General features: G+C 49.4%; 5 protein-coding genes across 5 annotated transcripts; 2 read left to right on the top strand and 3 right to left on the bottom strand.

The window, feature by feature from the left end:
- Positions 1 to 1613: 1613 nt before the first annotated feature.
- Positions 1614 to 3177, top strand: BO95DRAFT_372992 (putative longevity-assurance protein (LAC1); the record flags this gene model as incomplete). The annotated part of the gene is made up of 4 exons (XM_025583026.1): positions 1614 to 1749; positions 1847 to 2157; positions 2231 to 2518; positions 2587 to 3177. The coding sequence occupies 4 exons, from the start codon at positions 1614 to 1616 to the stop codon at positions 3175 to 3177; spliced, it is 1326 nt and encodes a 441-aa protein (XP_025438013.1).
- Positions 3178 to 3949: 772 nt separating this feature from the next.
- On the bottom strand, positions 3950 to 6721 carry BO95DRAFT_422628 (uncharacterized protein). Its single transcript, XM_025584600.1, has 4 exons — positions 5756 to 6721; positions 5361 to 5647; positions 5182 to 5306; positions 3950 to 5129 (listed from the first exon to the last, which is right to left on the bottom strand). Exons 1-4 carry the CDS (start codon positions 6411 to 6413, stop codon positions 4235 to 4237), a joined length of 1965 nt encoding a protein of 654 aa, XP_025438014.1. The 5' UTR covers positions 6414 to 6721; the 3' UTR covers positions 3950 to 4234.
- Positions 6722 to 7392: 671 nt separating this feature from the next.
- BO95DRAFT_517918 (DNA repair protein RAD10) lies at positions 7393 to 9231 on the bottom strand. The gene has a single exon (XM_025591932.1). It carries the CDS (start codon positions 8834 to 8836, stop codon positions 7838 to 7840), a length of 999 nt encoding a protein of 332 aa, XP_025438015.1. The 5' UTR covers positions 8837 to 9231; the 3' UTR covers positions 7393 to 7837.
- Positions 9232 to 9409: 178 nt separating this feature from the next.
- BO95DRAFT_265148 (mRNA-binding ribosome biosynthesis protein NOP4) lies at positions 9410 to 11700 on the top strand. Its single transcript, XM_025581541.1, has one exon. The coding sequence runs from the start codon at positions 9418 to 9420 to the stop codon at positions 11605 to 11607; it is 2190 nt and encodes a 729-aa protein (XP_025438016.1). The 5' UTR covers positions 9410 to 9417; the 3' UTR covers positions 11608 to 11700.
- A 61-nt stretch (positions 11701 to 11761) lies between these two features.
- Positions 11762 to 12553, bottom strand: BO95DRAFT_265138 (putative progesterone binding protein). The gene is made up of 3 exons (XM_025581540.1): positions 12275 to 12553; positions 12116 to 12211; positions 11762 to 12028 (listed from the first exon to the last, which is right to left on the bottom strand). Exons 1-3 carry the CDS (start codon positions 12381 to 12383, stop codon positions 11850 to 11852), a joined length of 384 nt encoding a protein of 127 aa, XP_025438017.1. The 5' UTR covers positions 12384 to 12553; the 3' UTR covers positions 11762 to 11849.
- Between the last annotated feature and the right edge of the window lie 57 nt (positions 12554 to 12610).

Below are 12610 nucleotides of genomic sequence, written 5' to 3' on the forward strand. Positions count from 1 at the left end.
AAAGTATAATTTAAATAGGCTATTATAATATATACTTTCTAGTTCTTATTTTAGTTATTAGTTTCCGCGGTTAACTTCTGTCTAATAATAAATATATAATAAAATAATATAATAAATAAATAACTTTATGGGGCTTAAGATACTAATATATTATCTTAAAATATTATTATTAATCTATTTCATTTATAGGATTATAACTATTTATGATAGCTGTCGCAGCCGGCTTGCTTAATTATTATATAATAGATGCCTGAGGCTTGTTATATAGATTTCCCTTCGCGAGTATCGCGAAGGTTGGAAGGGCTGGTTCGGCCCTTACAGTATATACAATACATAGGTGGCCGACTGGTTTACATGGCCGACTCGCTTACAAATTACGTTATACGGAGTGGACACAAAGATAAAAGCAATCTTGGGGCCCTCGCAGCCTGAAGTAGAGGCCGAATTCCTGGAAATATTATATCACCTAAAATTCCGAGTTTTTTGAGAGTAGTATCAATCTGTATGACAGAGAATATTGTAATGACGGAAGGTTCAAGACCAGTCACATGACATGATCGCTATTCTGCCTATCGTGACCGCCCAGCTGAGCACCAACTGGCTTTTGATCTCCCCAAGTTAGGGCGGTACTGAGAATCGAATATTGACAGCTGAGGGGTGGGTACCTGAGGGGCAGAAGCATTGCCAGTGCTACTGAAAGTAGACTACGTACTGTACTGCTGGGGATCCCTCAGCACGTACGTAACGGGGTCCTCCCGGTGGTGGGTCGAAATCAGCTGAAACCGACTTGATACACCATCAATCTTCTGCTTCCCTCTACCTTCTCGTCGTTCTTCGCAAAACTTCCCATATGTTCTGGGTGATGTTCAAAGCCTCGAACCGTCACATGAGTTTTGATGCATCAGCAGTAATATACTCGAGTACATACTTCGTACACAGAGACCGTCCAGGGTGATTCCGCCCAGAATCTCCACTCCACTCATTTGGGGAGATTCAAAATAAAAATAACTCAACTCAGCTTTTCAGCGGACGGGGAGAACCAAGGGCGAGAACATCAAGGAGGCTCTCCCCGCTCCTCCCTCCCTTCCCCTCTCCTCTCGGTGCCTATCTGATTTAAACAATTGATGGATCATTGATTGATTGGAAATCCCCTAACAATTCCTAATCTCTCTGAAGAGTTAGTTTCCCGCCGTGGAACGTGTGGGCTTACAATAACAGAAGTCCGAGTGGGCGGGAGCCACTTTCGCCCGCCGCTCGCTACTCCTCCGTTCCCTCTTTGGCTCGCTCTCTACCGTACTCCCTCAACTTATATCTGAACTCAACTCACCTCATCTCAACACGCCTCAATCAACCTCTCACGGCCGAGACTTCATCGCTTTTCTCTTTCCCCCCCCTACCCTTTCCCCCCTTCCTGGAGTCCCATCTCTCTCCTTCCCTCTACCATACTCGAACGTCCCGGCTCTCGACAGTTCTCCTTCTTTACACCTTCCCTCCCACTTTCCCTCTCGCGCTGTCGTCAATTGGACATTCCTTTCTGCAGAACTGCTGCTTCTGCTGTCAGGTCTCCAATTTCAGCCAGTTACCCCCTCCAGGCTCTCCCTCCTACTTCCGTCATGGCCACCGACGTATCATCTCCAGTCTCTCAGTCGGTCTCGGAACTCAATGCCTGCGTTTCCGCTTCTACCAGTCATCACCGCCCGGCGGTCAAAGAAACCACGTTCCGCGAATGGATGTTGCATAACCAAATCGGTACGGACCATTCCAATGGATGCATGATAATTTACCAATGCCATTTCGGCGCTTTGGGGTCAACTGTCCTGCTTACCTCAATGTTCGTTCACCGCAGGGATTACCTTGACCACTCTTGCGATGTTATTGGCCGTCCATCACCTCTACCCTTCCCTCAACCCCTACACCACGCCGTTCTTTCAGCTTTCCTACTACCAGCCTGCGTCCGGGGACTACGTACAAGGATGGGATGATGTTTGTTTTGTCGCCAGCTCCGCACTTGTCTTCATCGCTATCCGGGCCATCCTCATTGACTGGGTTCTGAGGCCCATTGCGCAGCATTGGGGCCTGAAACGGAAGGCGTCGCTTCGTCTGGCTGAACAGGGCTGGCTTTGTCTGTATTATGGCTTCATCTGCTCCCTCGGAATGGTTCGTTCACCAGGATTGCGCCTGTTGTTTGTCCGCCTGCTGGTCGTGTGTTTTGACTAACACAATAAAACAGTATATCTGGTCCAACTCTGACCATTGGGGCAATTTTAGCAAAATCTGGGACCAATGGCCTGCGCGCAATGTTTCAGGTCTTATGAAATGGTACCTCTTGGTACAATTGGCGTTTTGGGCACAGCAGCTTTTGGTGATCAATATTGAGGAGCGTAGAAAGGATCACTACCAGATGCTGACCCACCATGTAATCACCATTGCCCTCTTTGGTTCGGCTTACGTCTACGGCTTCTACAATGTCTCAAATGTTGTGCTCTCGCTTATGGACATTGTTGATCTCCTACTGCCTGTAAGATCAAGATGCTCCCTAAATCTCCACCCTCGTTCGAAGTCAAATTCACTAACTCACTGGGTTAGACGGCCAAGATTCTCAAGTATCTGAAGTACGAAACGAGCTGCAACATTGCTTTTGTTGTGTTCATGGTTACGTGGTTGATCACTCGACATGTTTACTACCCAAAACTCTGTTGGTCGATTTACAAGGACGTCCCTGCCAAGATGTCTTACGGATGTTACTCAGGTACAACTGCGGAGATGATTTCTACCAATGGCTACCCGAGCGCATGGTCGTATCTGGTCTCCCCCTTCAAGGATCTGAACGGACCGATTTGCATGAACCGCACCGTCAAATGGATATTTCTTTCCTGCCTTCTGGCACTGCAGCTGCTGTCGCTGATCTGGTTCACCATGGTAATTCGCGTGGCCGTGGGCGTCATCCGCACCGGTAATGCCGAGGAACCTCGCAGTGATGACGAAGGAGAGGAAGAGGAAGAGCACTTTGCTGAAAAGGATGGCCTCAATGGATCCACGCATGCGATCGACAACTCCAATGTCGACTGGCGTCGAGCCAATGGTTCCTCGGCTGTGCGGCCTCGGCGAGTTCGCCTTGGAGACCAAAGCGATCGCAAGGCGCTTCTAGGTCGCATTGGCTGCGACAAGCCCACGTAATCTGCCCATGCTCTTTACCTTCTTTTCTTTTCTTATTCGCCTTTCTTTTATGACGATATCACGGATATGGATACGGACATGCCAAAATCATCTATTACAGATTATATGAAAGAAGTGAATAAATTCGGGTAGGAACAGGTTGGCATGCACCCCCAAAAGTTTTACTGCCAAGTGCTGTTCACCTTTGCATCGGCAGGCTCCATCATTAGATTTCTATTCTTATTATTCCTTTTATTCATCTCTATCTTCGCGCTCGATACCATTGACTTTGGTTGATTGTGGTTATATTATGTTGCCTTGCCTTGCGTGTTATGTACCGCTTGCCTGATTGGTTCGTTTCTTTTATGTTACGAAAAAAAGATTGCATCACGATAACTCTTCTTATCTCGTTCGGCAGTCTGGTAGGACGGCTGCTATTCCTATTCCCGTACATGCTCTTTACTCCTCTTTTGAGTTTATCCCAGGGTGATGTTATCCTGATCGATATGCACGAGATGGATGCGATCTCACACATCCTGGCTTTCTGTGATTGTTGCTTTTGCACTTATGATTAGATAGATACTTCATCGCATTCGCTCGTCGCATAGACAGAAGCCATGGTCTTACTTTGCATGTAGCCCCGCCAAATAATCGTAACCCTTTAAACATTGAAATGGTAATTTCTGGATCAATTGATGTTGTGTAAACAGTTTGAGCGAAAGGTGGATAGCCGATAGCCGACTACCAATTACCGGCAGCCTACGGAATCATCTTCACATGGAAGAGAGTTTACCGGCAGGCTGCCTCCTACAGAATCCCTGTGTATATAAGCGCTCGTCATGGTTTGTTTGTCAATAGCGAACGAACTATACGAGATCCATTAATTGCCAGTCTATCCGTATCCATCCTAGCCCATGAACGTCCCATTGTCTCATCCATCATAAGTCGTGAAAGGTAAGATTAGCTTAAATGGGGAAACCGAAAGCGAGCCCCCAAAGCAAGATATTTGCTTCGCGTGTTATAATTTGAGGTGGGGTTGTTATGCATAAAGACGAAAAGCAGAAATAGCAAATGATTTTTACGTGTAAGCAAGTACATTGTTGTCTTCAATACTTGTGGACGTGGAGGTAACTGAGGACAAATTGAGTTCGAGAATATCTTCACGCATTTGTACCTCATTCCAGAAGTAGTCCGTCGAGTGAGTCTGGTAACTGAGTCGCTTCCGCGCGCGAGCCATGTGCGTTTCGGCGTCAATTTCATCCGAACCCAGCGCGCATTCCTGCTGTGTGACGATGAAGTCAATCAGTACTTGGCGAAGTCGGTCCCAAATGGTTCCGTGGCGTTTCCATTCGAGTCGTTTAGCGATCCGGACCATCCGCGAGACAATCCAGCATCGATCTCCAGCGTCACCTGGTCTATTCTTGGGATAACCGCCATTGTTGAGAAATAGCCAAAGAACTGATGTAATGCTAGGATTTGTGAAAGGATTGAGATTGCGGACTTCGAGGCTGAGCCAGTCGAGATACTCGTCCAGGTTATGAGAGTTCAGGTAGCAGTCGTATAATGCGACGGTGAGGAAGAAGAGGCAAGACATGCAGGTATATTCGTCGATGAAGCGGATGTCCCGAATTCCGTGGTCATAGTCCGGCAGCGTTGTCAAGATTGAGTAGAGCTGGGTGCCAGGACGAAAATGCTTTTTTCGACGAGGAAAGGTCTCTGGTACGACGGCATAAGGAGAGTTCAAGCATAAGCCCTCCAGTTCGCGAAGGCGACGAAAGAACCGCAAGAAATCTTCGCAGGCCCTAAATTGTGCACAGAGACTTTCGGCATCCTCTGAGGTAGTAGCATCATGAGGAACAGCAAGATGTAAATTGGGGTCCAAGAAGTCGAGAGGAGGAATTGTATCAGGAACGGTCCCTGTCCAAGGTAGCGAGGTACTGATGATCGCCTTAGGGGCGCAACTGAAGTCCACCCTATGCCCTATCAGCACCAGACTAACATCGAAGGGCATATGTATGAACTTACCAGTAAAGCACTTTCTCCAGGAAAGGGCTAGTGAGTCGCATGCCATGCATTCCGCCTCGATTCCTGATCATCGACGATAATCCGCGGAAATGCATTCGCTCGATAGATGCATCCTTGGACCATTTCTCCAAAATTGTTAGTCATTTGCATGCACGAAGGGGTGCGACAAGCCACGGTACCTCGATGACAGCCATTGTGGCGACAGCATAGATAGTCCCGTCATGCTGCCCAGTTGCATCCCCTTGAATACGCTCGTTCATGAACCTCAGTGCTCGCATCTTGTGAGTTAGGCTCTGCACAGACTCCGCCTTTCCCTCAACACCGGCACGGTGCTTGGATGCAATGGCAAGCATAGCCTGGAAGGGAAGACCGTCATGGAGCGCTATCTGCCGGAAAATCTCCATCATTGGGTTGTTCGCGATAGAGTCGGCAAACTTGTACATCATGGATGGATAGGTCACAACGACTTGGTTAAGTTAGCCCCCGTCCGGCACTTATCGGCTTTCATTCCGGGTGAAGATCAAGCGTTGCACCGCGGTTTTAAAGCGACATGCGAACGAGTCTTACCACTTACAGTGTTGAATAAGTTCATGATCCGCCTGGCTAATAGCAATTGGATAGCAGCTGAAGGGGTCTCGAACGGTCCCTTCCCCTGGGCTTACCAGAGGATTGGATGATCCAGACTTTGTGGCCGGACGCAACGAGGCATCTTCGCGTGTGACCTTGTGCAATTTCGGAATGAGTAAGCGCGAAGAGCTCTTGGGCTTTTCCGGCGTCTTTTTATCCTCATCGCTGCTTGGGGACGAGGCCTTCTCTGACTTGACAGTCAGATCCTCTTGAGCATCGTCCTTCACGGCCCCTGTTGAAGAGGACGAAGCTGAGGGCTGGAAGTCGAGAGGAGAGCGGGTAGACCAACCTCCTCCCGGTACGCGAGCCGTTCCTAGTCGAGCGATACTGTCCAAGCGCCGTTGATGCATATACTGGCGCATAGCATGACGCCGGACCTGGCGCCGAGATTCATTGTCGGTCACTAGCACAAACTCGAAGTTCCTTGATCCGGCTTGATGGGCCGATCCGTTTGATTGCTGGCCTTCGGAGGAAGTACTGGTCTGGTCCGCCGCATGACTACTCAAGACTTGACGAGCTGCTGGTGGGCCCAAGTCATTCACATTCTGGAGTCGAGATTCTAGTATCTTATTTTGCCCTGATTGCCGATGTTCCTCCTCACCCATGATCTCATGATTTGACCTGGATGAGTAAGTCAGATCAGACTCAACAGGCAAGCTTGGCTGGGTGAATGGTCAAGTGGGGACCGGGGGGGGGGGGGGGTTGGAGGGTCTTTGCTGCAGCTCTATGCTCAGTGGAGAATGCTTGGTAACTTCTGCTCAATCGGAAGGACACATTCACAGCGCGACCGGTATCGCTATCACTAGCACGATAACAATAACAACAACAATAACAACAACAACAACAACACAATAATAATAATAATAACAACAACAATAATAATAGGGCTGTGGCCTTGAACAAGAGAATGTCGTTGACTCGTTGGACTGTCAAACTCCAATGTTCGCTGTCAGCCCGATTACCCCTTTCGGCTCCAGGCCCCACCGCTCGGGCCCCACGTGACAGCTTACCGTAGCTGACTCATCGAGACATAAAGGTTCGACCGGAACAGTACAGTACGGTACTCTTTACGTCGTACTGTACTGTACATAGTACTGTAAGTAATATGAGGCTAACAATTCCCGAGTCTTTGAATCCGCTAATTTGCCGGTCCGCTGGTACTGGAGCCCTGGAAATTAGGCTCTCCGACAGCTGCAGGCTTGATTAAGTCTCAGTTCCTCCGTTCCAGTGATCGGAGGAGCAGAGCCCCCTCAAGTAAGTTAGTGTAGGTACGTGCTACGTACGCGTACGTATGTACTCACATATGTACAGTAACTTACTCGTATTAGGGAAACAAGCACAGTCTCTACCGTCTTGATTTGTTCCAAACACCCAGATTCTCCCCCACGGGGCGGGGAGCCTATATACTCATAGTCTCATACATAGTACGTAGCAGCTGTGATCGGATCACCCGAGGTCCCGAAACCCGCTACCCAAGCCTAAGTATGAATCTAGTATCTATTGATCTCTGGTAGAGATTGTCGCTTGTTATGAGCGTGATCTTGGCACCGTACTGTATATGGCTAATTCAAAAATCCACTAAAGTCTATTGCTTTGAGTATTTAGTCGATGTCTAAACCTGTCATGATCCCTCGCATAGGCACGCATACATACAACCTCCCCTTCAGAAAGATTCTGTCTATGTTCCCTGCGGACTTTGAATTGACCAGAGCTGAGGCGGTAAGGAAAAAGAAATGATTAATATGCTAACACTAGGTATTTTTATTCCATCTCTCACGGATCGGGGGCTGGAGGTGTACAGTACCGTGGACACTTTGCTATAGAACTGGTTTGAGAGTCATTTCAAATATAGCTTACATACCTTGCCTAATCGAGGGGAGTCCTCGAAGTGTTGGCTCGCAACATTTCGGCTCTCTCTATCAACTTATGACCTCGGTTGAGGCTCACCCACACGAGATGGCCTGAGAGGCTCGATTCATTGATCTGGCGGTCAATATATGCTAGATCAACTCACAACCCCAGCGTCCCGTCAGCCACCAGTCTCACGAAGCTTTGCCAGTGCTACCACGATGCCTTGGTCAATCGCCTCTGACTGGGCGCCAACTTGGGACCTTTGCTCTTCAATAGTATCTGCACATATCTCGGGCTTGCTGCACTCCGACTCCGCAAGCAGGAACTCTTCATCAAATTGCTCCTGACCCTCATTTGACCTTGAAGAGGCGCCAGCCGTCTCAGTCTCCAGCTCTGCCAGTCGACGATTTCTATCTCTATTGGGAGCATTCGCCTTCTTCATCGACTCCACTCGAAATGGCTCCCTCACTGTATTATACCATTGCTTGACCTTCTTTTCTCCCCATCCAGGGACCGCGCTTATCTGCTCTGACGGCGCATTGATCGCGTTCTGTAGGCTTCCAAAGGTGGAGATTAGGCTCGCAGCGTCCGACTTATTAATGCTGCGGGGAGTAGTCACAAATTCGACTAGTGATTCCTTGTAGGATTGGGCCTGCTGCGTGCGAATAGCTGTAGGTTGAGAATTTTCGGATGACTTATACAGCTCCAAGTAGTGTGCAGCTTCGGGTGCAGACCAGCACAGCATCAATGTAAGGTCATTGATGAGGGACGTCTTAGACAGTTCCCGAAGGCTATCTTCATGATTTGCTATATCCACCATCACTAAGACAATGCGCAGTAGATACTTCCCTGCTAGCTGCCGTATGCGCGAGTAGATGTATTCAGGATGTAGGCGGTGGTACTTGAGCGACAAGAACAGCGCGCAGCTAGTGTTGCCGATCACGTAGTCGGCCGGAATATCCGCATATTCCCAAGGTACGATCTTGATATGGTTCAAGATCGGGTTTCCTTTCTGTCGTGTAGAGACAAGTATAGCGGAGAGACCGGATCTATTGGGCAGTGCCTGTGGCTTAGGCTGTTGGATTCTAGGTGGATTGAACGCTTGGCCTGATGTTGAGACCGTGGGAGGTGCGCTGGACTGTGATCGCTCGCCTCTGCCATTGGATTCGCTTCCCATATTCTCTCCGAAGAGCGATATGAGCACAATGTATTCACTGCTTCACAAGCCTCCACTCAACACTGGAAGAGAAAGAAGCCACAGTCTGAGAAACGGATCGGAGCTCAAGTTGGACTTGATTGAGCTTGAGAAGCTGCGCTTCTCGCTGTTGGCTGGCCTTCCGACCGGTATGCCCTCACGTGCAACCTGGGTGCGTCATGAATTTCCTACTCCCAGACGTCGAGAGTTCGAGCCGCTCCTTAGACATGCCGCAACTCAATCCAGAACTTGTCCGTAACCTGCGGGAAAAGCTTTTCGATATCTTCGATTGTTCTACCGATATCATACCTCTAAGTATCAATATAAGCTCCCCTCCCCTTCCTGTCGTGCTTGTTCGCACTGGCATACTAGGCATGTAGTACCTAAGCCCGGCAAGACGAGATGGATCCGGGAAATTACTGGTCTCTGATTCGAGCGCCTCGTATCTATCTAATCTTCTTCCTCACCGCCCTGAGACCCGCTTTTGCCTCGAGACTTTTGTCCTTGCTGGGATTTTTTTGCCGCGGATTTTCCTACGAAAAAAAGTCATTCATACACCAATCATGGCCAACACTGACGATTCTCGCAACGAGAGCCCCGTCGAGGGACAAGTCAGCCAAAATAAATCTGTGGCCGTTGCTGATACGCAGAACCAGGCAACAGCCCAGCCGTCCTCGAACCAACCTCGCAGGGAGTTGTTCATTCGATCGCTTCCCGCCTCAGCGACCACCGAGAGCCTCGCAGAACATTTCTCACAATCCTACGTGATCAAGCATGCCATCGTCGTCACCGACTCAGAGACAAAGCAATCGAAGGGCTACGGCTTCGTGACTTTTGCTGATGTTGAAGATGCGAAGGCTGCCCTGGAGGAACTCAACGGAACTGTCTTCGCAGGGAAGAAAATTAACGTCGAGTATGCGCAACCGCGCCATCGTGTTGTCGACGAGAACCTCGGCAAATCTAAACCATCTACCGAAGCCCTTGAGCTCAAGAAGCAAAGAGAGCAACAGAGAGCGGCTGCTGTGCCACCCAGATTGATCGTCCGAAACCTTCCGTGGAGCATTAAGGAACCCAACGATTTGGCAGTGCTCTTCCGGAGTTATGGAAAGGTCAAGCAAGCCTATCTCCCCAAAAAGGGAAACCAGCTGGCCGGTTTCGGCTTCGTGGTGCTGAGGGGAAAGAAGAACGCAGAGAAGGCGCTAGAGGGCGTCAATGGCAAGGAGGTAGACGGGCGGACACTGGCTGTTGATTGGGCAGTGGAAAAGAATGTTTGGGAGAATTTGCAAAAAGAGCAAGATAGCGCGGAAAGTGACGAGCAAAATGAGGAGCCAAAAGATACTAAGATGGCGGATGAAGACGAGGAAGCGGCAGAGGCTGACTCTGATGTTGTCGAGGACGCTCTTTCCGCAGACGAGGACGAGGATCTCGATAGCGAAGACGATCTTGATGAGGAAGAGTTGGAAGGTGAAGGCATCGATGAGCAGGAGGCAAAAGAAGATGAAAGAGATGCATCGACTATCTTCATCAGGAATCTGCCTTTCACGTGTGACGATGAGATGCTCTATGAGCATTTTACCCAATTTGGCCCCCTTCGCTATGCACGAATCGTCGTTGACCGAGAAACTGAGCGTCCTCGTGGGACCGGGTTTGTTTGCTTTTGGAAAGTGGACGATGCAGTATCATGTGTGCGCGATGCCCCCAAACAGCAGGATTCCCTTGCCGCAGACAAAGACAAAGGCAAGAAAGCATCCACGTCATACAAGCAGTCTGTTCTACAAAATGAGAACGCTGATCCCAGTGGGCGTTACACCTTGGATGGCCGTGTGCTTCAGATCGCTCGTGCAGTGAGCAAGTCTCGTGCCACCGAACTCGAGGAAGAGGGTGTTTCTCGTCGCCTTGTTCGCGATACTGACAAACGTCGTCTTTACCTTCTTCAGGAGGGTACCATCGCACCCAATTCCTCTCTCTACAAGAAACTCTCACCTTCTGAAATTAAGATGAGAGAGGACAGCTATAAACAACGACAAAACTTCATCAAGAAGAACCCGAGCCTTCACCTCAGTCTTACGCGTTTGTCCATTCGCAATATTCCCCGCCATATCACGTCGAAGGATCTTAAGCAGCTGGCTAGGCAGGCCGTTGTTGGTTTCGCCCAGGACATGAAAAACGGCGTGCGCCAACCCTTGTCAAAGGAGGAGCTGGACCGGGCTGCTGATGTCATGCGCGAAGCAGAGCAGCAGCGGAAGAAGAAGGGCGTGGGAGTCGTCAGGCAAGCCAAGATTGTTTATGAGAGTCGCGATGGAAGTAAGATCAAAGAGGAAAGCGGAGCAGGCCGGAGTAGAGGTTACGGCTTCGTCGAGTACTACACCCATCGCCATGCTCTCATGGGTTTAAGATGGCTCAATGGTCATGCTGTCGAGCCTCCCAATTCCGCAACCCCTGATACCCAGGACAAGAAAAAACGGCTCGTCGTTGAATTCGCCATCGAGAACGCCAATGTCGTTAAGCGTCGCAATGAGCAGCAGTCTAAGGCACGCAGTTTCAAGAAGGAGCAAGAGCCAGGCGATGGTGCCTCGAAACGTGGTGCGCAGGATAAGAGCTCCCAGTCGGGACAGAAGCGAAAGCGTTCTGATAACAGCAGCGACAAGAACGATGCTGGTGAAGATGCGGAGGAACAGAACAAGATCGCAAAGCGAAACCGGATTATTTCAAAGAAGAGAATGCAACGGAGAACTCGGAAAGGGAAGGCCTAGACACGGGTACACTCAAAAGTTCAACAGGGTCACCTAGATAGCTAATGGTCATTGTGCATACTTATACTGGCAATCCGCAGAGATCAGTTGGGATATTACTTAAATACAGATAGACTAAGATACTAGGTATCACAACAACATATCAAGGCACCAGATGCCAGTCCTTAGGCATATTTGGCGCGCTTATGATGGAGGAGCGCTGGCTAATCAAGGAAGTACCGCAAATGCCTTATTCACTTCTGTCAATAGTTGGTGGCGTCTTGCACTTTCCCAACAATATTGTACCGTTTGCTAAAGAACGTGAACCATTCATCGAGTACCGTCTTCTCTTTATCCTCGAGATCGTACCAGTCAGGTCGGCAATCCTCAGGCTTGAGCGACGAGGAGGCCAGGGCGCGGGAGGGATCCTTCCCGGCGAACACTGCAATCGGACAAAGACATGAGTACAACGAGAACATATACATGTACCAATTGTCGGGTCATTTGAGCAGCCCGGATTTTAACCCACCGTGGTATTGCCCGCTCGGGCTGTATGCAGCGTTGCGAGTCACGTCAAAAACAATTCCCTTGATTGCGACCAGCGTAGGACGATTTGGATCGGTGCCTGGAAGTCGCACTCGGTCAGAGATAGCGTGTATCTAGGTATTTCTTAATAAAACCAACTGACCGTCGCATTTCGATAGTTCCTCCACAGTTATCAGATCGTATTTGGGAGGGTCGAGCTGGACAGGGATTTTAGGAGAAAAACGCTTCGGCTCGGGCTCGTGTTCAACCATGGTGTCTCACTGATGGTCATACAACTTCGCCTGGTGAGTGATTAAGTATGATTCCAGATCCCATAAGCAAGCAAGCTAATGTAACCAAGGAAAGAAGTTGATGGTGGGATTCGGCACGAGAAGACGCGGGGCAGGCGGGGGAAGAAGTGCTCGGTCCGGTGCAACCGTGGGTCGGAACTTGGGAAAAAGCGACCTCCAATTCAGTTCTCTGCCATTGGTCTGCATTT

The sequence above is a fragment of the Aspergillus brunneoviolaceus genome, assembly GCF_003184695.1.
Source record: "Aspergillus brunneoviolaceus CBS 621.78 unplaced genomic scaffold BO95scaffold_78, whole genome shotgun sequence".
Classification (NCBI taxonomy): Eukaryota; Fungi; Ascomycota; class Eurotiomycetes; order Eurotiales; family Aspergillaceae; genus Aspergillus; species Aspergillus brunneoviolaceus.